General features: G+C 41.9%; 2 protein-coding genes across 4 annotated transcripts in view; one reads left to right on the forward strand and one right to left on the reverse strand.

Moving 5' to 3' along the window:
• The window catches only part of Zir (dedicator of cytokinesis), a 74886-nt gene extending 72605 nt beyond the window's left edge, over positions 1-2281 (reverse strand). For both annotated transcript variants that reach the window (XM_050186339.2, XM_050186338.2), the window contains exons 1-3: positions 2200-2281; positions 1908-1995; positions 630-808 (exon numbers count right to left, since the gene is read on the reverse strand). In XM_050186339.2, coding sequence (XP_050042296.1) covers positions 630-808; positions 1908-1995; positions 2200-2240 — 308 coding nt within the window. In that variant the 5' untranslated portion in view covers positions 2241-2281. The remainder of the gene's footprint in view (positions 1-629; positions 809-1907; positions 1996-2199) is intronic.
• A 474-nt stretch (positions 2282-2755) lies between these two features.
• Positions 2756-21761, forward strand: LOC126539480 (uncharacterized protein KIAA2013 homolog). Of its 2 annotated transcripts, XM_050186340.2 has the most exons (17): positions 2756-2938; positions 3398-3469; positions 3586-3621; positions 3962-4065; positions 4145-4267; positions 5720-5848; positions 5928-5986; positions 6571-6663; positions 6777-6847; positions 7620-7754; positions 9181-9283; positions 9591-9659; positions 15048-15247; positions 17275-17387; positions 18394-18658; positions 19489-19613; positions 20552-21761. In XM_050186340.2, the coding sequence occupies exons 2-17, from the start codon at positions 3414-3416 to the stop codon at positions 20737-20739; spliced, it is 1869 nt and encodes a 622-aa protein (XP_050042297.1). In that variant the 5' UTR covers positions 2756-2938; positions 3398-3413; the 3' UTR covers positions 20740-21761. The 2 variants fall into 2 exon arrangements, with proteins under 2 accessions (XP_050042297.1, XP_050042298.1); XM_050186341.2 differs by lacking the exon at positions 3586-3621.
• The last annotated feature ends 4206 nt before the right edge of the window (positions 21762-25967 follow it).

A 25967-nucleotide genomic window follows, 5' to 3' on the forward strand; every position in this document is an offset into this window, starting at 1 on the left:
AACAACAATAGATAGCACACCTAACCACAGAGCTCAATGAAGAATCCCAAATACCCTATGCATTTCTTTCATCTTCAAGGTTTCTCCACTGTGTGCTTTCAATGTTTTTTTATATAAGGCTGATTACTACACTACAATAAGGTTGACTGCCACACATTTTACTTGATAACTACTGTGTGCTATTATGTGACATTTACAGCCGGGATAACCATAATTAGTTGATTCTTTAAGCAATAGTTACTTTTCTTTCACATCCACAGTGACCAATAAAGTGGGAAGCTGATTACATGCAAAAGAAAATCCTTAGAAGACGGAAAATATTCTACTTCATGCATTTCGCTTTTTTTTAAATGTCCATACTATAGCCTCGGATGACACTGGAAGGCGAGCAACAAAAACTGTGATTGAAAAGCTTGTTCTAATGGCAAGCAGGCTGGATTTTGTATAAGCTTCAAGTGGCTACATTTTCACAGAAGGTACTCCATGTGGAGACATGTACTATAGCAAATTTTGCATAAATAATGCAGGACATATAAAAGCAAGGGTTTATTTTTGTTTGCATTTACTGTATTTCAAAATATCATGAATGTCTTTTAAGAAACAAGAATAACAGAGGGAAATGGTCTTACGGGTTCTCCTCTGGCACAATGGGCTCTATGGTTCGACATTTTCTCGGCAGGATACCAACTTCTACATCATCAGGGGGAAAGTCTAGCAAGTCACTGATGGCATCACGATCAGACAAATCCTGATGCTGTTGAAGGAACTCCTCAAAGTCTAGCGGCTCAACAACATCAGTGAGAGGAACCTGTAAAGTTGTGTTTAAAGCATATGTTCAAGATTGGCCAAACAGCATTTCTTAAAGCAGATATGCCCCTACAACTCAGTGCACTAATGTTGTAGTGATTGTGTTTGTAGAAGTGAGCTTGAATACAGTTAACTTCTTGCATTCAATTAATTAGTCGATATCATGTAGTTTACAACATTGGCAAGTCAAGAAATAATTGTTTACTGAAAATTTAGTTTCACATTTCTTGCATCTTTGCGTTAATGGCATAAAGCTGCTGAACAGTTTAAGAATTCTGAATTATTGAGTGGCTTTTGTATAGTTTACAAAATTTACACAATGTGAACTACATGTGGAACGACAGATATAAGAATGTAAACTATTTCCTGTCTAACATACTTGAATATGCAAAGCACCTATAAGCCCCTTAAAAGATATGCCTGATGTAAAACACTGAAAAACAAAAGAAGTGAACTTGCTACGCATGACAACATAGTGATATTAAAAGCAATAACCCAGGTGTCTACCTTCCAACTTATTTTACTGAAACACTCCACACAAATTGTTCGAACCACAAAGGAAACCCGTATGGGTTTCCTTTGTAGCAATTGCTACGAACGGGTGGATGTCTGATTTTCCCTTTATTCACAACTTATATTGTAGTCCAAAATTCTGCACAGGTCCAATCAGAAGTGTTCTATGCGACAGATTGACACATCATTATTTTCATGTTTTATTTTTCCCCTTTTGATACATTATATTGCCCTGCCCAATTGTGCCCACGGTGCCTGAAGGGGATACCTACATATATCCACACACACACACACACACACGCACACACACACACACACACACACACACACACACACACACACACACACACGCAATGTAAAATTTGCACCACTTCCCATGCAATATATAAATGGTCATTTTTATTTCTATTTGTCGCCGTTCTCGGTACCCTCCAAGAGAATACAAAACTGAACACTACATTGCGAGAAAGATGTGATTAAAATTACAAAAATACAATGTGCGCCTTGTTAGGAACGTATAATGGATTGACAGCAGTTTAATTTTGCAATCGTCACTGGAAAGAACGAGGCAACATGCAGATACAGACACTGCCTTGTGTTCCGCCAAATCCATGAGCGAAATCTCTCTCCGCTGCAGTACTCGCAATCTGGCGTCTGACATCCGCGTTCGCTTGTCTGCAAAGGAAATAACGCACAAGTGTCACGCCAAAGCGAATGCAAAGTGCCACGGGAGAGAGCACAATGTCCCAACGCCCAGCCCTATTAACACAGGTTCTGTGTCAGCAGATAGGACCAAAAGCATTGTTTTGTACGTCACACCATAAAACATAAGCAAGCTCGACGGCATATTATCCGGGAAATCGTCAAGCACGCCCTTACTTGCTCAGTTTCTGAACAAACGCGCGCTGGCCAGACGCCATAGCGGCTTCGGGTGCCTTCGGTTTCTTTGGCGTGCTGCGCTTTTAATTGTTGCACTACGCTGTGACAAAAATGATGCAGAAATAAAATATAAAGTTAGCCTCCGAGATTCCTAACGATTTCATGGCAATCTTGAGGACCACATTCTAGAGCACTTAATGGACACAATATTAAAAATGCAATAATACTACAAAGAGCTTGTCACCATAATTATTTTAATAATTCCAATATACTTCTTTAATTGAAATCGAGCACTAAACAAATCCGGTTGTGTTGTAAAACCGGGGCATTAAAGGGGTAGCCCTTGACGCAGCGTAGCCAGGCACAGCAACGTAATAAACGAAAGCACTCATTACGGCTCCGCATAAAATGTCAAAAAGACACAATAAACTTCAAATAAACAAAATGATATCAATATGCAAATTAACCTAACAAAAAATTGCGTATTGCCAATTTTTACATTTTATCTATTGACTGTCAGCCACGCAAACATTCACCGCGAGATGACGGTCTCAGTGTTGCGAGACGTCAACAACTGCGTGTAGTTTGCCGATCAGATGTTTGGTGATGGTGCAGAGGTGGCAAAAGTTTAAAAGTTATTACAACGCGAAATCCCGAATGGACGAAGAACATATGCAGCGCTAGCCAAGTGCACCGACCCCAACACCGACGACGCAGGCCCACATGATTGCTCGCTTGGGTACGGTATCCAAGATCGCCTCGGAAACTCTTCAAAGTTTGCGTGTGTGTTTGTGTGTGTGTGTGCCGAGATCACGCGTTTACACCGAGATTTCGGGAACGCCCAGTGCTTGTAGGGCAGCGATAACAATTTATAGCTAAGCGGCTGCCCCGTGCACTCAGCAGTTAAGGAACAAGAATTGCAATGTGGCGATTGGATCGCTTCCTGTGACACTGATTGCATTGGTTGACCACGTAACATTAGTGCCGCCGGTACTGCAGGTTTTACGTGCGTCACTGCAGCAAATGTCAACTAGACGCAGCAGTGCTGCGTAAGCACGTGAAATAAGTGAAGTTAGCGGCTATATGAAGTGAAATATGTGAAGTTGACAAGTCTTTTTTCACTTACGCGCCATGCAAACAAGATGTGATTACGTACTTGCTGAAGCGTGGCGGTGATGCGCTCTGTAATATATTGCAGGTAGAACACCAGAGCCATGGATATCGGGGAGAAATTTCGGAGGGTCAAACGGCTTTGCGATGGCTACCTGTCGTGAGTAGCAAAGAAAAAAAAAAGTGTCGAAACCACTGCACAGCCTGTCGCTGCACGTTTCTCCGTAGCGCCCTTCTTTTCTCCTAATAAGTTCATGCTGGTCTTTTTGTTTTTAGGCATGCTCATTACCACCCGAAACTCGTGCTTAAGAGGTACAATATGCTTACTGCGTTCTGTGCTTTGTTTTCTTTTCGCTTCTTTATGCGTTTTTCTTGTCTTCTGTTGCACTGCACTGGTGCTTATGTAGAGGAAAGTAACGCTTGTCTTTCGTTGTATGAGCCTGAAACAACCGATTTTATTGCGCGCTCGGTTCACTCTTTTCGCAAGATAACCGCACCGATCTTATTCCGCTGAGTTGGGATAACTCAAAATGGCATTATAATAGCTTCTGAGTTGTTTACACTCAATGGGTGATTATTTGCATGTAAAGTGTTAAGCCGAAAGCCTGACGAATTCGTGATGTGATGACTTTTGGTTATTTTCGCTTGACAGATCGAGAAAAATGTTGTTGCTTGTTATGATGGTCCTTGCATTGGTCCTGTACATCGGACCTTCCCTGTTTCGATGGGTGAGGCGAAAGACACCCATTATGATTGGTGAGCAGCAATGCATTGCAGTGTCCAATGTCACTTGGTTATTTGCATTCATCTTGATGCCATCGTGCCTTGCTTCCAGATCCGAGCATTGGATGTGTGGCGCTGAACGTTGACCCATTCCTGCAAGATGTAGGAGAGTTTGATGCCAGCTTATATCGCAGCTATGAGAGCTCCACTGACAAGCGACTTCTCTCATTCGTCGGTGAGTCAGGAGGGAAGAGCACTTGATGTTATTGGCTGTCAAGCAGTGGTGCCACGGCTGCCGATTTATCAGTAGATCTACAGATATTTAACACTCTGTTTATTCAGTGACAAGGTGTTTGAATCCACTGATTTTTTGTCTGTTCTTTGGAAACGGAAGCAAAAGCTGCTACTTTTCCAGTACCAAGTTTATTTTAATGCCGTGCCAGCTCATGAACGGGGAAAAAGAAAAAGTGGGCTAGCTCAGAGATGAGCACATTCTTGTGTTTGTTGATTCTCAAACCTCACGCTACCTATGTCTTCTGAGCAAAGATGAGGAAAGGGCAAGACGGCGAATCGGTGGAAGTGAGGGCACTACCCTATCCAACAAGTATGAAAACACAACCAATGACGCTTTTTCCTGTGGCACTTTGAGCACCTACCCTTTTCCTAAGGGGAATAGGCACTCGCGCTTACTAGGTCTGATTAACACAGTCAGCTTGTCAGTTGCTACTCGTGCGCTGCCCATGCCACGTGTGACAGGGAACATCACCCTGCGTGTCACATCAGTTCATGCATTAACCGGACAACTTTAGCGTGCGCACTTCATTTAGAGCTCGCCAACACTAAAGGTACTAAGTACGATCTGACACCTTCGAATAGGCCATCCCCTGGTCTTGAATGTTTTTAAATTCGTGCTTGAGTAAGGGTTTCGGAAACCCCGGGCTTCTCAATAGCATCACCAAAAGTCTCGAGGTCGTTTTTGTACAATTTCTTAGAAGGCACCATAATACTACAATTTAGCACTAACATAAGAGTTGAATTCGTGGGTTCAAGAACTGAGTGAAAAAACTGAAATAAAATATCTGCTGATTTCTACTGATTTTTCATGAAAAAAATCTATTTTCTTTAGGTGTCGTGGAAACACTGCTGTCAAGCTTTATAGAAGTTAAAAAGAAGGAATTATGGTTTTGTGATCGACTAGTGGAATCTAGTGTGAATTAAGTCTGACTCGGTTCATTTAGTTTGATGTGCTTTTGCTTTGTCATAACTTCTCAATTCAGAATTGTTACCTTAGTGCCATGCAGATGTACTAGTGTTCCGATTCCATACACCATTAATAGCACAATCTCCTGATAGCATGCTGCGTTAGAGATCATCCTTGTACGCAGAAGGATAGCTTAACAAGCACCTGAAATCTCTCAACTCTGCAGTACTTCACATCCTTTGCTACCTACCTAGTGAAAAACTTAGCAGCATGCTTTACAGGGATCTTTTTACTAATTCCACATTTTTGTTGGTTTAGAGGGTGCTTGCACAGTCATACACAGTGGATACTAAGCCACAGGCAGAACTGAATGTCTGAACTTTCCGACATTTTGATGCTGGGTGAAATGCTGGCTCTGCGCTGTCATCTAGGTGGTGCTTTGTAACAGAAAAAAAAAATTGTGCCTCATCTATTATTTTCCCACAGGAAATGGCAAAATAGGCTTTTCCATTGACGACGACAACACTCTGTTTGTTTTCAACAACCGAACCCTGTCCCTTGCCTTGCCATTTCATCCTGGTGTTGAGATCATGTACCCTCAGGCATCTCATCAAGGTGGGGATAATCAACGATTAGGCTTTTGTTGTGCAGTTGGACTGAACCCCTCTGATCCTCTCTGTTGTGCCATTTTCAGAAGGCAACGTGGTACACTTTGTGAAAGGCACTGTTTTCAGGTACCAGTGTTTCAACAAGGTAAGCGCTCTACTTTCAAGGGCTGCCAAATTCACTAGAGTTACCTAGTATCATATTGTCAGTGGGACATAAGTGTATAGTTGATAAGTGCTGCTTAGAGAACAAAGGGAACACATATTCAACACTTGCATGGCTGAAAACTAGCATGGCAGTTCATAGAAGTGCCGTGTATGCATTTTTCTTCATCCTGTTTTGTGCCTTTTAGGCAGCGGATGAGAACACTGACAAATGTTGAGTGTGGGCACATTGTTGCTGAGAGTGTTGCGGTCTGTTCTTGGCTTAATTGTTCGGCTTGCCACTTTTCATTGACCTCCTGTATGGAGTTTGCAGTTTTGTAAACTAGTAAGTAAACTTAATAACAGACCTAATGTTGAGGAAATGAAATTGCAACATTGCAAATTTTAAAAGGTTGTAATATAAATAATACACCTACAAACACGCATTCAGCTTATTGTGCGAAATAGTACGTTTGGCTGGAGTAAGTTTAAGAGTGTCTCAAAAAAAGCTAAAAATTCTTTCAGAAAGTATTCAAAACTCTATTACCTTGACATACGTTTTCTTAGACATTGTACCTTGCATTACAGAGGAGAAAAACAATCAGTGTCAGTCACACCTACTATGCCCATCGAACAATACCATCTCTACTCGTACAAACCATCAAGATTGTCAACCCTATGGTGAGTTCAAAAGCGTGCTTTTCTTGCACTTTGACTTCCCACTTAACGAAACTACACGTTTCCTTTGGCATGATCTAGCAAAGCCACTCAGTTTGCTTTCTTTCACCTTGCAGTCGGATCCAATTGCATTTGGCATCGAGCAGAAGGGTTCTACTACCGAGAATCTGCAAGCAAAGCCTCTTGGGTTTGTTCACTTTTTGGTAGACTGCATGCAGTTTGTGGCAGTCAGTGCATACGAGTAAATTAGTTAATTATTGATCATTAATTGTTCATGTACAAGGACTAGCACATGTCACAACCAAAACTACTAATTATAATGCAGTTGTCCTGAAAAAATCTGTACCTAAATGCACATCACTTGATTCACATAGTTCTAATTCAATTATAGTGGGTACATAAAGGCACATCATTTGATTTAAATGTTAATCACTATTCAAGATTTGTTGCCTTGCGTTGCCCTGTAAACTTGAACGATAAATAATGCAATTTGATGAAAGCTGTGGGCATTGACCCTGCAGGGCTTGCTACTTCAGATGAGGTGTTTGAATTGACGAAAAGGACAATAAGATAAAATAAATAAAGCCCAGATGACAAAAGGTCGAAGAATGTAAGTCCCGACTGGCGTAATTATAACTGCAGGGCCCTCATGGCCCTGATAGCATCCCCACTTTAGTTCCAGGCCCCTAGGAAATGACTGGACTGTATTTGCCCGTGTATATCGAGGAGCATCTTGCTGCTAACCACAACATAGTAAATGGCGCAGCACATGATCACTATCAACCATAGCGTGCACATGATGCACGGTGGTGAACTAAGTTGTCCGATGCCCTCGGAAACTTGAAGCACAAAGTTACGCTTTGCTAGTTCTAATTCACCATCAAACTGCAAAAACGTACAGTATTTGTGTTAGTGCTTTGCTTTGAAATCGAGTTATGTGCTTTCCGCTTGCGTTGAAGGATCAAGGATCGCTATGGCCAGGAAAACATCATCTGGCATGGCAAGGTCTCGACAGGCACAAGCAAGGACACCGTCATTGCCTTTGCACTCGTTACTCCGAAGCTTCCAAACACTGTCACAGTTGAGCCAAAGAGGTGAGCCATTTTCATTTGTAATATCCAAGGTGTATAGACAGCTCTATGGCTGATTTATTTTTCATCCTCTCATTTGTGTGTGCATGTTACATGTGCAGCCTTGGCAATAGGCAAGCCTGTGAACAAAAATATGCACACAGCATAGGATAGATAAATGAAACCTGAACTTTGTTGCTGTACAAACACTGCACTGCTACCATTAATTTGGAGCCATGCGAGTAGGCCACAAGAAAATTAGTTTGTCAAAACCGTCGTTTGTATAGCTTTTTCTCACAGGTGAATCTTATTTCAAGCAACCATTTTAGTTATCGCAGAGACTGGAAAAATTCATACCTTGGAAAATATGAGAAAGTTACATGCTTTCACAGCAGTCATATTTGCCTTAAGCATTGGAAAATATACACACAAAAAAAAATAATAACAACAATAGTAGGCTTATATCAGAGGAATAGCTTGCCAAGGCATTCTTAAATAACTGGATTCACCAAAACATGACACTGTAACAGACAAAATGTACACAGCACTTCATGGAAGCATCAGCAGATAAAGAAAGGAAGAAAGCATTGTTGTTGTTTCTGCCCTATAGCCCAGCCTCCAATAGGTACATCTTATGGTGATAAAGCACACCATAGAGTTCTGTTGCAGCTCTTAAAAGACAGGAGAGCATTGAACACATATCTTTCCCAAGCCACAGTACCAACACTAACCCTTGTGGGAGATACGGGTGTTCTCTCCTCCGTACTCTTGGGACAAAGGAACGACAACACAGTAGTGCAAACAATCACAAGGGCATTTATTGCACCTTTCATAGATCAATGGCTGCTAGCCGAGTGGCTATCCACAAAACATGCCGATTGGCGCGCGACAAATCTAGAAGTCCGACTCACCGCGAGCGAGCGAATATGTTCGCCCCATGCTGGATCCCAACGCCTGGTCGTTCGCGTGTTCGGTCACGCCAACGGTCGTGCGTTCGAAGGCGGCCACGCGAGGCGGTCTCGCAAAAGCATGGTCGCAGCGCGCGCGGAACGTCCGGCGCTGTTCGCCGACCCGCCGGGGAAGAGAGAGCCTCCCGTCCCTCGGCGCCCGAGCAACCCCGCCGCGGCGCGACCGTCGCGCCACCTCTCGCACCGCGCCTGCACCACTCCGAGCGCCGCGGGCGCCAGGCCACGCGAGCCGTGCGGGAAAACGGCACATCAGGGGACGCGCCATGCAGGAAAACATCAGGCGAGGCGCGAGGGTCGCGCATCCCCACACCCTGAGGGAATAGATCACAGATGTATTATTAGTCCTGCTGTTAACAACCACACATTACCTTTACTGTAACCCCCCGATGTGATGCTTGGCATGGGCCTTTAGGGTGTAGAATAAATAAAGGTATTGTGAGAAATGGTTAATGTGTACTACTCTTGCCTCATGCTCATTTCAGTTCCACAGTCCTCAAGGTGCAAACCCTGGTGGATTACTCTCTGCCTGTGAAGTCAAAGGACTATCCATCTGCAGTCTCGCAGCTTCAGTCTTTTCTCAGAGAGGCGAGTACATGTTTCACTGTGATATGCGCGCTTTATTTCCATTTCCCTTGTATATAGTCAAGCCAGTCAAACCTTGTTATAACAGAGTAGCATCTAACATGAAAATAGCTTCATTATATTCTATATTCATTGTAAGCATACACACTAATGTAGGGGGGGGGGGGGGATTGCAAAAATTAGATTTAAATTGTTATTTCCCATAATTCGTTACATCTGTTTGTTATATCAAGTTTTGACTGCATTGTATTCCTAGCCTCAGCTTACAGTGCATAGGTAATCTTTGTGTTTGTGTTGTTTCACCTTGCAGGAAATGCAGAGGGTTGTAAGCATTGAAAGCCATATTCTGCGCAACATGCACGTTGACGCATGGAGCCAGGTGAGACATTTACGCCCTCGTGGGATGGCAAACAAAGAGTTATACAAGCTTGGGGGAGCAGAGAGACCAAAATTCCAGTCACGTTTTCTTGAGTAGTGCATGCGATTTCACTTAAACGTGGATTGTAATTCAGAATCTGACACCAGTAAATAAGTAATTAATATCAGGTTTCCTTGTGATGTAGTGTTGGTTTAACTGATGCATACAGAGCATGTGGCCGTGGTGCATCACCGCATACTTGCATGATCAACAGTGGTGGTTCAAGGAATGGCTCTGGAGCCAACATTTTGACAAGGGGCCCTGACACAGACAAGGCCCCCTTGTCGAAACATTAGCTGCATTGACATTCCTTGATTGACTCTGCCTATAACTTCGAGCTTCCATCTTCCTGTGATTCTCTGTGTTGTATGGATTAGATTACTATTTGCTTGAGTGTTCTCTCTAGCATTGTTCTTGGCAGTATGGATTAGACAGCAGACATGCGTAGCTGATGTTAAAACAGTTGCGAGTTAAGAGGAACAAGTGAAGTTAGGTAAGTCATGTAATGCATAGAACAGACTGAGTGCCAACGGTGGCGCAACGCAGCTGAGGACCGAGGGTGGCAAAGGGAGTGTTGAGAACGTGAAATCTTTGGGCACAGGATAGAATAAGCTGACAACTGGGATTACAGGAAATTTCTGGGAGAGGCCTTCACCTTACAGCACAGTTTCCTACAGAAATTGCTTGAGAAAGTATATTGCTAGTGTCCACAGGAGCTGCATGTATGGCGGTTCAGCCAGCATGGGAATAGTATGTGGCTTTGCCTAAACTTTGTCCTTCAGGCTTCAAACTGCTTTGCGACTTAAAAAATTCATCAATTTCAACAATATGTTGCGTTATAAATGAAACACTTTGCAAGGATTATGCATGTGCGTAGAGGCTTATTGCCTTCATGCCTTTAGAAAAACTGGGATTTCTTGGAAAGTTAAAAAGATAGAGCGTACTAAATAATGCCAGAAGAACTTCTGAAGCCATAAGCACAAAGGTGTGTGCTTTTTATTCCCATGGCAGCTGAACAATCGCAGCACCTGGGTTCCCTCTCTCACATATTGTAGAAAATTCTATGCTGTAGTGGACCCAGTGAAATAAAATTTTCTGAATGTTAAAGTTATAAAAAAAGACATGAAAACAGTTTTTTCCCGGAAATTTAGGAAACAATGGAAAAAATATACCACTAACCTTTCTTAGCCTATAGAAGTAAAAATAACAGCAGACAAGGGTGCATGCAATGTTTTGGCAAGATATGGACATGCTGTAACAAATAACTTTTTTATTTGCTTGGAGATTCTTGGTAGTTTTCCGAATTTCCCGTATAGCGACCATGAAAGCCGCGCCCTTTTACTGTATTGGGGCAAGCGAGGTTGGTGTGAATTGTCTGCATGCACCTGCAAATTAAGTTTGTCTGATTGTGGACGGAGCGTATTTTCCATGTGGTCAATTACATCACCAGCAGTGGCAAAAACTAGGGCAAACATTTCCGCTTTTAGATGTACGGAACAATGGAAAAGGAGCATCCATAAGTATATTGATGTTCTTTTGCAACCCGCTTGATACCAGTTAAAGATGATAAATGGGTCTTTCAAAACTGGTTTTATTTATTCTATGAAAAAAAAAGGAATGTTGGCAAACAATTGAAGAAATGAAGACCAAAAACTTTCACACCAAAATTTTTTGTTCAGACCTCAGTGTCATCATGAATTGCAAATTTCTTTTTTTGTGTATTTAGGTCGTTTTGGTGCCAAATAAGCATATTTTATTTGTAACTGCCTAGGTTGAGCTTTTGGTTCATTCAGCATGCGGTGTAGTCCTTCAATGAAAAGCATTCTGCTATGGGTCTGTGCAGATGCTATCGAAATTCATGATGTCTTAACAAGCCAGTGCACGCAGCGTTGCTACCAGGGTTTCGTTTTTGCTTCTTTTATGCCTTACCAAGCTTCCTACTTAAGATTCCTAGTCACGCCGACAATCGTATACTAATAACATATATACTGATAATGACTGTTGCGAAATTTAACGTGATCTGAACATGATACAAACATAGTGTAAAAAATAAAAAATGACACTAAATTTTAAGAAAACAGTATGTGTGAGGTTTACAAAAAAAAAAAAGAAAATCACCAGGCTTTCCTACTTGTACCCTCAATGACGTTACCATGGAACAAGTTTCGAAATACAAGTAATTGGCTGTCTAATTATACTGCCTTTTTATCCTGGTATTGACACGTCGACTATACTGTTGGTCAAGCATATAAATGCCTAGGTTATCTACTTCGAAATGCGCTCATTTCCTGAGAGTTAAAGAGAACTTTTCTATAAATTGAACATAATATTGATGCTGGATTACACTTTTACCATGCGAGACCCTTTAACGACTGTAGACAAATGCAGCCCATGGCAGGATTTTGCGTTTTATACCCCTGTCACTGTCGCTGGCTGCACGAAGGGATACTTTACAATGGATCACATCCATGTCATCAGTCAGGTAATCGAGAAATCCGCAGAGTACAATCAGCCTCTCTATATGGCTTTCATAGATCACGAAAAGGCATTTGATTCAGTTGAGATACCAGCAGTCATAGATGCATTATACAGGACGCTTACGCTACAGACTGACAAAAAAAGCTTGAGAACATATTAAGGACCGCGCAAAGAGCGATGGAACAAAGAATGTTAGGCATATTAGGCGTAACATTGAGAGACAGAAAGAGGGCGGTTTGGATCAGAGAGCAAACGGGTATAGCCGATATTCTAACTGACATTCAGGGAAAAAAATTGAGTGGGGCAGGTCATGTAATGCGCAGGTTAGACAACCGTTGGACCATTAGGGTTACAGAATGGATACCAAGAGAAGGGAAACGCAGTCGAGGACAGCAGAAGACTAGGTGGAGCGATGAAATTATGAAATTCATGGGCACTTGTTGGAATCGGTTGGCACAAGACAGAGGTAATTGGGGATCGCAGGGAGAAGCCTTCGTCCTGCATTGGACATAAAATAGGCTGATGATGATAATGACCCCTGTCACACAGGCAAACAAAAGTGCACTTCAGCGCACTGAGGGGCATTTCGGCAGCGCGCTGCTGCACGAGATAGTGTTCTTGCAAATTGGTGGCGAAAGCAATAGGGAGTCAGAAGGCAAAGCATATGTTCGTTGACTTAAATATGCATGCACAAAAACAGTTTGCTATTGCCAGAAACAGCACTTACAATCAACTTAAGTGGAAGTGAAGTAATTCATTGCAACCTCAGTAACGAGATTAATCATCACGAGTCAAGACATGACAACAAGCCTTGACCAGTACCACTCCAAACGGCGTGTCCTGCCAAACAACTGCACGGCCATTATTTATCAAAATTACCCCCGACTCTGGTTTCCATGTTCCTTTTCTTACTTTTGACGCATTGCTAACGAGGTTACACACTCGCGGATGAGTGCGCTCTGCAGTAAGTGTCACTAAGCGTTCCTATGTCGAAGTCTGCAAATGACACTAGCGGTGAAGTTTGCCTGTGTGACAGGGATGTTGCATGTGCCTCCTAAGGGCATTAGTTGCATTGCCATTAATTTGAGGGTAGTGTTGGGTTGGCAGATACCAGAGAACTGCAGGGCAGAACTTTGTTTAAAGTTATTGCATGAAATATATTGCTCACACATCAGTATTTCATGTGAATCTTCATCTTCTTGTGCCTCACGCATTGACCGTTGCAATAAGATAAGGGAATATAAATGTGGGACTACCGCCTTCAGTAGAGCTTTATTTCCGAAAACGATTTGTCACTGAAATCAACTGGCTTCAACTATTGTGACTATAGAGTGCAGGCAACGTATTGACACAAAATATACTGGGATGCCTAGTATTCCACATGCCTTTATGTTGATGTACACCTGTAACAATTGTCCTCTGTCACATTGAAATTAGCAACAATGTTTACATCTTTCTTTTTCAGTACATGGACTTTCAATTCATGTGTTGAAATGTGTTTTCATTGTTCACTTGTTTTTTAATAAAAGGTTGCCAAGATAACCTTGAGTTTTGTTGCTGCGTTTATGGTGTTTCTTTCCACTTCTTCCTGTTACTTTTCTTTTTGTTCTTAGTTCTTTATTCCATTCTACATTCTTATGTGTAACATATATTGCTTGCACTACTTACACCTGCTACTACATTTGGTAACTTGTATTCTTCCCACTGTAGTGCCATGCAGGCACTGTGGGTAACAAATTAAATAAGTAAAAATTACTTCTGCTTTCTATAATTTCGGAGGCATAATATGCTAATACTGCTCAATTTAACCTTTTTCTTAAGTGTATTTCGGAAGTAAAAATTACCCTCTCAGCCCATGTGCACTTTACACTAGGTCAAAGGTGTGCCAAAGTACTGATGCCATTAAATTTTTGTGTTCCACTGTTAGTGGTTTTTAGATAGTTGTCAAATTATGGTACAAAGCTTCAATTAGTCTATATTGCCACAAATAATTAATTACAGCACCTCCTATGCAACCAGGTCAAAATGCACAACAAGTGCAGCATGGCTTTGGACCTGAAAAAGAGGCTCTTCTTACCACTGAAAGCGGACGTGGTGGTCATCAACTATCACCATACACTGGGTGCACGTCAAAGAACCCCAGGTGGTCAAAATTAATCCGTAGTACCCCACTACAGCATGCCTTATAAATTATGTTGTAGTTTTGACACATAAAACCACAGAAATTAGTAAAAATCTCAGGAGCTTACAGAGCCATTCTCTTATGGATCATTGTGAATGAGCGATTTACCCATCTGTTGTGTTTAATGAGAAAAACATTGAATCTTCTGTCCTGCTCTGAGCAGCCAACGATGGAGATGCAGCACACTACCACCGTCAGGAATCCAGGGAACAGGGGGAAAGTGGGAGATGGAAATTCAAGACTATGAGCAAAACAAGAACAGGGTGAAAACTGAAGCCATCAAAATGTTGGCTCCTGCTTTTACCTTGTTCTCGTTTTGCTCATCACTATCAGAAATGTTACACAAACTGGATAAAATATCATGTCGCCTGATTTGTTATACTCTGAAAGTGAAACTAATCATTTCTGCATAATTTATGTCAATGTACTCCATTTTAGTGGGTAAATTTGGACCATTTGATTTTTTTACCCTTTTTATGTCCCTGGAAGAAAGTGCAGTTTCTTCCTTCTTCCAAATACTCACGCTCTTTCTTTTTCCAAGCCCTCACACCTCTATGTGGGCCTAGACAAGCTGATGATGACAACGATATCCATTAGAAAAAGCCTGGTGAACCATCATTAATCAGTCTGTACAGTAATGTGAAATGCAAGTCTTACAGTGCCACCACCTTCCCTCTTGTGTCCCCCAGTTGTGGAGCACTGGCTTTGGCATCAGTCAGTCCAAGGCATACGGTGCACTAAACGGGGATGTCATTAACGGCACCATCTACTACATATTGTCCCACGTGCGCGCCTTGGCCTCCGAGTGGAACACTGGCCCGGCAGAACACCGGGAGCTGCAAGCACTTCTTGCCTATCCAGAACACTGCTACGGTGGCCATCACACCCTGTGAGTGGTCACGCATGGGTACCTCTCCTTCTAACTGTTAAATAGAGTGGGCCACGCAACAATGTTCAGTACTACAGACTGGTGTCGTTAACAAGTATCCCGTGCAAAATAATGCAGCATTTAATTTATTGTTCTATAATGTCACATCTCGAAAAGCATATCTTCTAAATGACAGACAGCACGGACTTCGGCATGGATTTTCATGCTACATAGCTGGTAGAAGTCGCACATGATTTGGCTCTGGCTATTGACAGGTAGCTAGTTGTTGACTGTGTCTTGCATTTTCACGTGGCATTTGATGTCATTGCACATGGCTCGCTTATATCAAAACTTATAGCTTATAATCTGGATGAAAATGTGCTCAAATGAATTGCTGAACACCTCTCTTTCCAGCAGCAGTCTCTTGCTCTGAACGTTGTTTCTTTTTTTTTTGTCAATGCCCTAGTCACTTCTGCGGTACTCCAGGGATCAGTACTGGGGCCACTCTTATTTCTACTGTTTATTAATGACACTACAGGCATCACCTCATTGGTACTAATGTTTATCATGAGTGTATCTTATACAGAGTCATTAACGGTCGTAGTGATTACGTAGCTTTGCAGAATTATTTGGACATTGTGACTACAAGGTGTGCACGTTGGAAGATGTCGTTGGATGTGAGCAAATGTATGCACGTCGCCTTTACGAGGGAGTGCTCCTACCAAGAGCACATGTATCGAAATCGTGAAGCTAGTTTAGTTGTCGCTAAGGAATTCAAATACTTAGGTGTTTTTCTCATCTTACTAATAAAGCAGCATCGGTTCTCGGCTTTTTGAGGCGAAATTTCAGCCCCCTACCCACTGGTTTGAAACAACAATTGTACAATAAACACTCGAGTATGCATGTGTATGTTGAGACCATTACACCTTAAAATAATTAACAAACTTGAAAAATATACAACAGGGCTGCCAGGTTTGTCATTGGAAACAAAACTCAGCATGACAGAGGCTAAACATATATTCCAGTGGCTGGATCTAAAGGCTTGCAGAAGGAACCTGCACTTGAAATTCTTTTATAGCATATATCATTCCCAAGCTGGCAGTAGTCAAGAGAAATACATGAAACTACCTTCATATATATCCCAAATAAATGATCACCCTTTGAAAGTCAAGGAACTTGCTTTTAAAGGTGACATTCTGAGGTATTCTTTCTTTGTCCAGACAGTGCATGCCTGGAATCTTCTTCCGCCTGATGTCACACAAATTACATCTGATAACACTTTTTAGTACACTTTGAGAGTATGAATACACTTCTATAAACTTTTGTATTTCATATGTAATCTTCTCCTGCTGTAATGCCTTACTGGCTAGAATAGCAGCTTGGGCTTGTTGGTTTTCCATCCTGGTGTTAACAGCGCAAAACGTAGACGAGACACGAGACAAGAAGATGACACTACAAGCACTGTGGTATCGTCTTTCCAGCACTTGTCGTGTCGTCTTCTCGTCTTGTGTCTCGTTTACATTTTGCGCTGTTAACGCCAGGCCTTACTGGCGATTCAGGTGCTGAATAAAAAAGTCATTAGAAAAGCTCCCATTTCATGCCCATTATACCATCCATGTGTTTTGATGCAGATGAAATTATCAAACACATTGCAGTAAAGATAAAGGGATCTTCTTTGTTTCTTAAGCAATGCAGTACTATTGGCAGCCATAGATGCCAGGAAGTGCCTGATGTGCATTAATTATCAACCTAAAGAGAAAAAAAAATCAAATAAATTTTGGCTTAGTGACTTTTAAAAACATATAGTAACCGAAGAATTGAAGGTAGGAATGTTGCCGGCAAATGTTAGCATTCATTTGCTAGGAATGCCCTCGAGCACGAGCTCTGATATTTTCAGGACTTTAGTGCCTGTGCATATCTGAGGACCTTCTACTTACCATGTGCCTTCTGCTTTGGCTGTCTTCAATTCCACACTTACAATATATACACTTCAATGTTACTGTGCAACCCATGGCAGAACAGCTTAAATTGTTGCCCTTTACTTGCAGGCAAGCCTCAACCTTATGGGCTGACCTGACAAGCCTGTCTTCAGTTACAAATGCTGTTAACTTGTGGATGTTGACACTGGAAAATCAGGGATGCTCGAAACTTATTAAAACTGGTGAGTCTTCGTAGCCGACTCCTCAGCATTGCTTTCATCGTGAAATAAAAATTTTGTTTTCTTCTCTAACCTCAGTCGAAATCCTGGCTGTAAGGTATAAGGCATTTTCCTTCGCTGCAGGCAAGGGTACTCTGATGTGGCAGTTTCTTATGCTTAACATTAGAAAAGGAGAGAATTTTTGTTTGAATATTATGTTCCATAAGTGGGTAGTTGGGCTGGATTTCTCACTGAAAGGGAAAGTTCAGTCTTACACACACAAAAAAAATTAATTTAATTTGTTTTCTTGAAGTTATGGGACTGAAAGCTTCGTAGATGCAGTATATGTAAATTTACAAACTCATCTTGAATATGAAGTTCACTTTTGTTTAGCTCATTTGGTTCTATTTTTATGCAAGTTTCCATTACTTTGTTGTCTGAAAAAATCTTAAAGAATAAGTTCCTCAGATTTCACTAAACAGGGTATCAGCGCATGATTCAAGAAATACAATAAGACCAACCTTATTGTGCTGTATACCCTAAAGCATCAGTTGTGAAACGTCGCACGCACACGTACACACAAAAAAAAAGACGCTCTTCTGAGTCAGCATTGAAGTTTTTCTGGGAGTTTTATAAGTCTATACTAACATATATCTACAAGCTTTTAGTACTATAACATGAAAAATTATTTAAATTTTTTTTAGTAAGTTTAGCTCCACTGATGTCGTCCAAGTTTGCTGACTGCAGAAGCAAGATATCTTGTTGTTTATGACTCTCCTATTTTTCTGTGGTGTGGCATAGTTTATGCTGCGAATTACTACATGACTAACAATGTCACTATTAAGAAGTACATTCTTGTGGCATTGCCGCAAACTACAAATGAGGGCTTGCACAAACTGATGAAGACCAAATCATTATTTGTTTTGTACAGCATACGGCAAATATGCCTTGGTTCACTACTTTGTCTCATAAGTACCTGTGGCCATAGGCTCTTACGAGATTTGACTGCTTCAACTCCCAATACCAATAGGTGCGGAAGGCGTGCTGCAGGCTGTGGTCTTGAGTCTGGGTGCCTTCCTCTTCAAGGACAGCCACCTAGAGCTCAACATACAGCCAAAGGACCTGCACCGAGAACTCTTCTTCCGTCGCATCAGCTACGGCAATGCCACGCACCTCAATGTGAGCGTGGTTCTGGGTGATGACAACAAGGCTCTCCTGCGGGTTTGGCTCGATCGAAGCGACCGTGACTACTACGCATGCGATGGTGGATGCCTGGACCCGCCAGTGAAACTTGAGTATGTCTTACATTTCTGTCCATGGGGGTGGCAGTGTTGCAGCAGCACACCATGGATCAACTGATTAATTTTGACTATGCTCAGTTCTGTAATGCATGTCAGAGTATCAATACATTCCTCCCATCACAATGCTACCATAGTGGCTGGTAGTAGAGCTGTACTAGCAGAACAATTTTCATTGAAAGTATTACACTTGGATTTGCCCACTTGTGAAATGTCATAGGCCAGGCTATGACCATTAGTTTTGCAATGTATTTAGCATGGTTTGGGAATGCCTAGTACACTCGCACTAAGTGGTTGGTAGTCATACCAGCCTCTCACTTCATGACACATTTGACTTCTGTAGCAATGTGCCAATGCAGTGTATGTATACTTCGTATGAGCAGTTCTACTTAGCACTGTAGGAGCCAAGAGTCACGGGAGGTAATGCGCATTCAGAAATATAATTTTTTTCTCTCTCTCTTCCAAAGTATAAGTTTAGCGTGTTCGGTTGCAGTATTCAAGTGAAGTTTGCATAAGAAAAGGCGTTTTTGAACTTTAATGAATTGTTAGCATCTACCTTAGGAGGCACAATAAAACTATTTTCTAGCACCGCAACGACCATGTGCACCACGAACATTCTGATGTCCGAGTTGAAGGAAATGCCTTTCATGGAAACCCTCTGAGCAGAGTTACATTTTCCACTTGTTATTATGCTCTGTGTTTGGATCACCTTGTGTAAAGCAGGAACCATGCCTTTCTCTCTCTTTGCACTTTTACTTGCAATGTTCAAGACAATTGTGCATCAGCATGTCTGCCCATTGTTGAAGTGCATCGTATTTTTTGTGCAGCTTCAAGGCAAAGCAATTCCCGGTAAAAGTGACGGAGCCTGTAACAGCTGTTCTGTACATTACCTCGGACCTAGAGCATATGAAGGAGCTCAGTCAAACCATACATGTCAAGGAGGTGGTCGAAGGTATGTGAGACGGTCGAAAGTGTGCGAGAGCATGCGGCCATTTGTACCAATGCATATTTAATACAGTAATAATACTTTCAATCACCAAATTACTGGCAACTGTGGCATAAATATAAATGCATTGCTGGATTCAGCATTGTGATTCATAATCACTTGCTGCATAACACAATGTATGGAAAGAAAAGGAATCAGAGTCTCGTGATTGTCCCCTTGAAGTGTTTGTGAAAAGGAAAAAGCATGTCGCATGTCCTTTAAAGTGCCAATTCTGTCCAGTGAAAATTTTGTTTCACAACATTTCTTGCATCTTAATAATTGTGAGAAGTGTACAGTTGTAGAACAGGTTAAAAATTTTAAATTCTTCAGCACCTTTTGTCAAGCTTACAGAATGTGAACTCTTGTGTGAATGTGAACAGAATGCGAAAATCCTTTACACGAATGTAAGATATGAGAACATCAACTATTTCACACTTGCCAAGCACTTATCCAGTCACTTGAAAAATATGCCTGGTGTAAAACATAATGAAAAACTATGAAGGAAGTGAACCTGCTACACAACAACATAATGACACTGAGAGCAAACAACCTGGTGTCTACCTTCCAACTCATTTTACTGAAGTACTTTGCGCACATTATACAAACTTGCAGCACAGGTCTAATAAGTACTTCAAGGTGTATGCAACACATTTTAAATATCATTATATACATCAGCGATGTTGCTCTTAATGCATTATCTTGACATGCACAATTGTGCGCACAGCCATTTGAAAGGCACATATTATACCATATTAGAAGGAAAGTCACTAGACCAAAATCACAAGCTTAAATATGCAGTTTATTATTTGGTCTGAAAGTTTAATGCTGTGCATTAACAAACAGAAGCTATGTAAGTGTAAAATTAAGTTATAAATAAAGACCTTTCCTTTTTCTGTTTCTTCTAGCACCGGCGCACGAACACCACGTCATTGCATTACATCGGCACGGTCATCAACTAGGTGGTCTGCCAGCTCTCTTCTGGGTGTCCATCACTTTTCTAATTGTGGTCTTTCACCTTTTCCTGGCAAAGCTCATCTATAACGAGTACTGTGGCTCCTCACAAGAGAAGACGCGGGGACGTTACGTGGTGTGATGCAGTGAAAATATTTTCGGCATTTGTGCAAAACAGTGTTTCAAGTTTCGAGTGGGTGAGTGAGCCTTGTGACTGAAAGAACGCTGTGATGGTGCAGAATCCATCGGAGGCGGATATGATGAACGTTTGGGAGCCAAGTTGTAAAGTGCATCTCCTTCAAGCTTCGTGAACCAGTGCTTTTCATCTTTGACACTGCCACAATTCTGGATGAACCTAAGTGGCCTGTTTTCACCTCCGCAGTGAAGTGTGTACATATGTCTAGATGCTTTGTGTACGGATGCAGTGATGAATCTTCTGGTGCAGAATTAGATAGCTGTACCAGAGGTGTTTGTCATTATGATTATTATTATAATTAATATAGCTCAGTTTGAAAGAATTAGGGGGATAAACTTGCCATTTCTTGCTTTTGCTTGTGATAACGGTCAGTCATTTGATCCTTTGTGTTGCGGCTATTCGGTGTCTAGGCGAACTGATTTTGTGTGTTGCTTAAGTTCGGGCTTTGGGTGAAGTAGTCTTAGTAAGGTTAAAGATATTGTGTGTCTGATACTCAGACCTCAAAATTGCAGTTGCAGGTGCAGGAAACAAATTGAAGGTGCTTAACGTGGAACTTTCATTTTGTAAATGCAGGCAACACACGTATATAGTGTTCTATTAAGGTGCGAGAGGCTGCTCTTGAAGTTTGCATCTGGTAGTGCAATGTAATGTACTTTGAATTTACCGTATTTATTGTGCTTACGTGTGGTTCTGGCAAGCGTGACATGAATCATGTTATGCAAGGTAGACCATCCTTTTTTTTATGGGTCCTGTTAGTTTTGTTGTACATGACCATTTTTGAATATGTGCCGTGTACAAAAACTGTACTAGTAGAGTATATAACATTTCACTTCCACTTCTGCAACTGCTTCAGGCAACTTTGATACTGTGGCGCAATAAAGCACAAGTGGCATTACCTGGTTGTAAATAAGATTGGGTTGTCCCTTGTGAGGGTTCAATAAATTTACTCAAGACATGAGTGTCGGCTATACTGTAGCCACTTGTGATTTTTTCATACAAGAAGAAGGGCCGAGATGCAAGAAAGTAACTGAAACTAGCAACTACCATACGACAGAAGCCCGAGCAATAGCCTTCCATCAGATTGCCTTCTGGCAAAGATTGCAATCCATCTTCACAGGCTCCAGAACACTGAGGTGAACATTAACGAGCATCAGTGAGAAAACATGCATTAATGCAAACCATGGAGGAAATGAGCTGTTCACTAACCAAATTAAAGTGCGGTGCAGTCACCAGGATAGGCGAAGGTCAGTAAGCAAAATCCCTAACAATAAAGTTCTACTCACTTGGAGGATTAGGTGGTAAGATGAAATTGAGTAGTTTGCAAACATAGGATGAAGTCATATGATGCAAGAAAAGGGTAGTTAGAGATCACTGGGAAAGGTCTTCATGCTGCAGAGGATTTCGTTCACCCATGCCTCTTGGTTGCGGTAGATGTCGCAATGTCTGTTGCAAATGTGCCACGACACATTCTGCATGTCATGAGCTCACGAACGTTCTCTCTAGGAAACGTGTTGAGCAGTTAAGCCTTTTTCAAAGTCACCTTCATTACAACGTGCTGGTGAGAGCTGTTGAAAACGAATTGGCTATGAGATTATGGGATGCCAGACAGCGCAATCAACACAAAACTTTGCTCAGCCACAAGAACGGAAAGTGTGACGCTGGTCTCGTACGGTTTCTGTGCAAGAGCACGCTCATGCAATCAAGTCATTGACTGCACACTCGAGTCTTGATTCAAAATATAACACCGCATTGAAAATAGCTTAGAAAGGCACTACAGAGAAATACAAAATCAGCATGTTTGAGACATTCTGGCACAATAAAAGTTCTCAAAACGTGCCAGTTTAGTCTGGCTTTTTGAGAGCACAATGTAGTCAATTTTTAATTATAATTAACTAGCCCCAAGCAGACGCGTCAAGATACATGACGTCATGGTGAGGTGTAGCAGGAACTTCACAGCAGCGTGGCCACCCATCTTTCATTCTTGTGCCTTTTCTGGATTATGAAGCCTCATGCAATGGTAAGAGTGCCTTTTTCGGTATTGTAGAAAGGCAAGTTTTTTTCTTTTAGTGTTTTTCTTTTGCTTGGGGTTTTTCTTTTTTGTGTTCCTCTGGACGCTGGACAGCAGATTATCGACGCTAGGCTCAAACCTCATTGTAACGAAGTAGAAGGAGGATCCGAAATTACTGTGTTATATCCTTTGTAAACATGGCAATAAAAAGACAGCCTTGCGGCCAGCGTAACCACTACACGGCCGCGCATGCGATGACATTTGAATAAAAGAACCTCCAGCACATACAACAAGCGACTTCTTAGCATCTGACGCGACAGCTTTTAGATAGCTGCCTTCTGTTCCACTGTGATGGTATTTCGCTTCTGCATCCCACATGACTCGTCGCGGTCGAGCAGCATGTGGCACACAACGCAGCGCTTCGCTGTTTGATCGAGGAAGCAAGTGAACGTAGCCGCACCAGCTTGGCTCGGCCGGCTCGTGGCCTCCAAGATTATTAACAGCATGCAATCGCTTATGTCAAGGAAACAGTTTAAATGTGATAGCGCACTATTTACCAACAAAATGGATCTTGTTTTAGCCTTGTTTCTTTTCTCAAATTTATTGTATTGCCTTCTCTCTGCAGCCAAATTAACCCTACATTACTTCGAGCTCACATTCCATGACAGCTATGAATCGCTTCATTCAAGGTTTTCCTCTTGCAGTGAGAAAGATAGAATGTCATATTTTCACTTCGAATGCGACCTCCAAATCAAGACAGGTGCTCCGGAAAAAAAATCATATGTTCGGAACAACAAAAATGGAAAAAGATGCAGACTATATTGACTACACACTACTCTGTGACAGCACTTCAAGTGACACAGCTGTCTTGACAGTCACATGTGATAGTGCAGTGCAGAAACCACTCAGCAAAAACAGAATAAAGGCCAACTAACGGTTAAGGTATCCTGCTTAAAGAATTTTTAAGAAATAAATTATACAAATTCAACCAAAACAACACATGCAAAAGTAGTTTAAAGTTCACTATAATTTGCGGATAGGCTTTTTACATTACACACAGGAACACTAAAATTACAAGTTTCATTTAGCTAATGTGTAAAAGTGACAATTCTTTCATTCAATATAGCATGCAGTGTCGTCAGATTTTCGAACCGCTTTAAATGTTGAATTTTCATGAAATGTTGCACATGTATGCTTATGACCTGCTGATGATCTTGTTTTGCTCCCTTGTGGCTTCCATTGAAACAGCACCATAATCTTCTGCTCTTTACTGTCATATTGTACAAAAGGGACATCAGCTGCAGGCGGCCGTTATCTTTGGTGACCGCACTTGTTTGCTGCCTGCCGTTGGTGTTAGCTGCATTTCCTTCATGTCTAATGGTGGAGCGGATACTCTACGAGCTAAATGCGCAACCATTAAGCAGGGTTGTTTTTTTTTTTTTTTTTTCGTTTTGGAAGGTCAACGAACGGTGTTGAGGCGAATTTCATGCGATATTTCTTGTGGTTTCACTTATTCTTCGTCTGTAGCCGCAGCCTGCGAGTGTTACTTACGCGATCATGTTTCATTAGAGTGCACAGTGATGAATGCATAGTATCGCAACCGCACATCGAGCGAGTAACGGAATTACACAGCTCCCATCGTAGCCTGAAAGCCAGTATCATATTCAAGTTGCAAACAGGCAAAAGAGGAGGAAATGCTACTAACGAACCTTTAAAAACTTGCAATTTCAAACAGGCTGTGTCAACAACTGCATGAACGAAACGTGCAAATGATTTCCAGCAAAGTAGGAACCATTCAATCATATATAAAATCACACAACACTACCAAACCGAAATCAAGAGGTGTTGTGGCTGTCGTTCTTGAAAACACGATTCGAAGTTTTCCACTCGAAAACTCGTATCACTTTAAGCAAGCGAAAGCGCGAACGAACCGCCACAGCCGCCCATAGCCGCCGCCGAGCCATAGAATAATGAACCAACTTGCCAAGCCGCCAAAAGTTTCAAAATTGGCGGGATTGTTGTATGTGGCGCCACTTTCTGTGCTGGCGCTGCGCTTGAATAAAACTGCCTGATTTTTTCTCATGCTTACATATTTGCGCTTTAAAACAACTTTAATGCATAGATCTGGTTTTGAACAGAATATATTTTATTTTTTACTCGTTCTTTATGTTGATTTTAAATTACGCGCCCCCTTTGCGGGCGGCAAGTCGTAGCATGCTATCAATGTGGCGCCAGATTTCAACCGGCGAAGGTGCGCGCTTCGGAACGTCCATAGGAAATCTACGAAGAATCGATTTCCGCACGCTCCATTTGTGTTGCTGACATCGCTACAAGTGGTTTCATATGCCCTATCAACGCCACTATCCCCTCATCTTTTCCCAAGCATGCCGGCAGCTTGCGCGCTCACAAAATTGACTTTCTCCTCCCCCTCCGCCCCAATTTGTTGAGACTTCCCTGGGTCCTTTGTGGCAATGCCTTCAAAATTTCGACACTTTCTCTAAGTAGTTGTCTTCACAATGGCTAGGAGCGTATTCCAGCCATGCGCTTCTAGCGTATGGCTAGAAGCGTATGCCAAAGCTCCATAGGCAGAACAATGAGCTGCAGCTGCACAGGTCACGAAACTGAAGATGACAGTTGTGTAAAAGTGGATTCAAATGGGAGTAAAATGAGAGTACGTGCACTAATATGCACCGATAGTACTAAACTCTGACACAGATTCCAAAAACAGTGCTTACTGGAGCTGCCGCTGCCGTCCTCTCCTTGAAGCGATGTTCAGCTGCTTTCGCAGCGGATCAAAACTAACACCTGGCCTGAATGAACACAGCACAGTAGCCCATTCCGGTCGGCGACCAGCGGCCTAGCCGCGTTTCTCGTAGCATCCGATTCCGGCCGTATCATCTTTTCTTTATACAAAAGCTTGGGAACTTCAGATGCTGCCTTTCATATATTTACTGCTAAGGCTCGGCCGAATTTCATAGATAAGCACTTTGTACTGCTCATCTTCAGCGACACTCCTACGCTAAACAAAGCATAATTTCTAAGGATTTCTTCATGGCGCTATCTGCCCAAATTCTGCCAACCCATATACCGATCCTTCCGCGTCGTTTGTTTTAAGTTTAATTATCGGATAGATGGAGAGACAAAGTACGAAAACAAATAGCACCAC

Source organism: Dermacentor andersoni, chromosome 11, assembly GCF_023375885.2.
Source record: "Dermacentor andersoni chromosome 11, qqDerAnde1_hic_scaffold, whole genome shotgun sequence".
In the NCBI taxonomy this organism is placed as follows: domain Eukaryota; kingdom Metazoa; phylum Arthropoda; class Arachnida; order Ixodida; family Ixodidae; genus Dermacentor; species Dermacentor andersoni.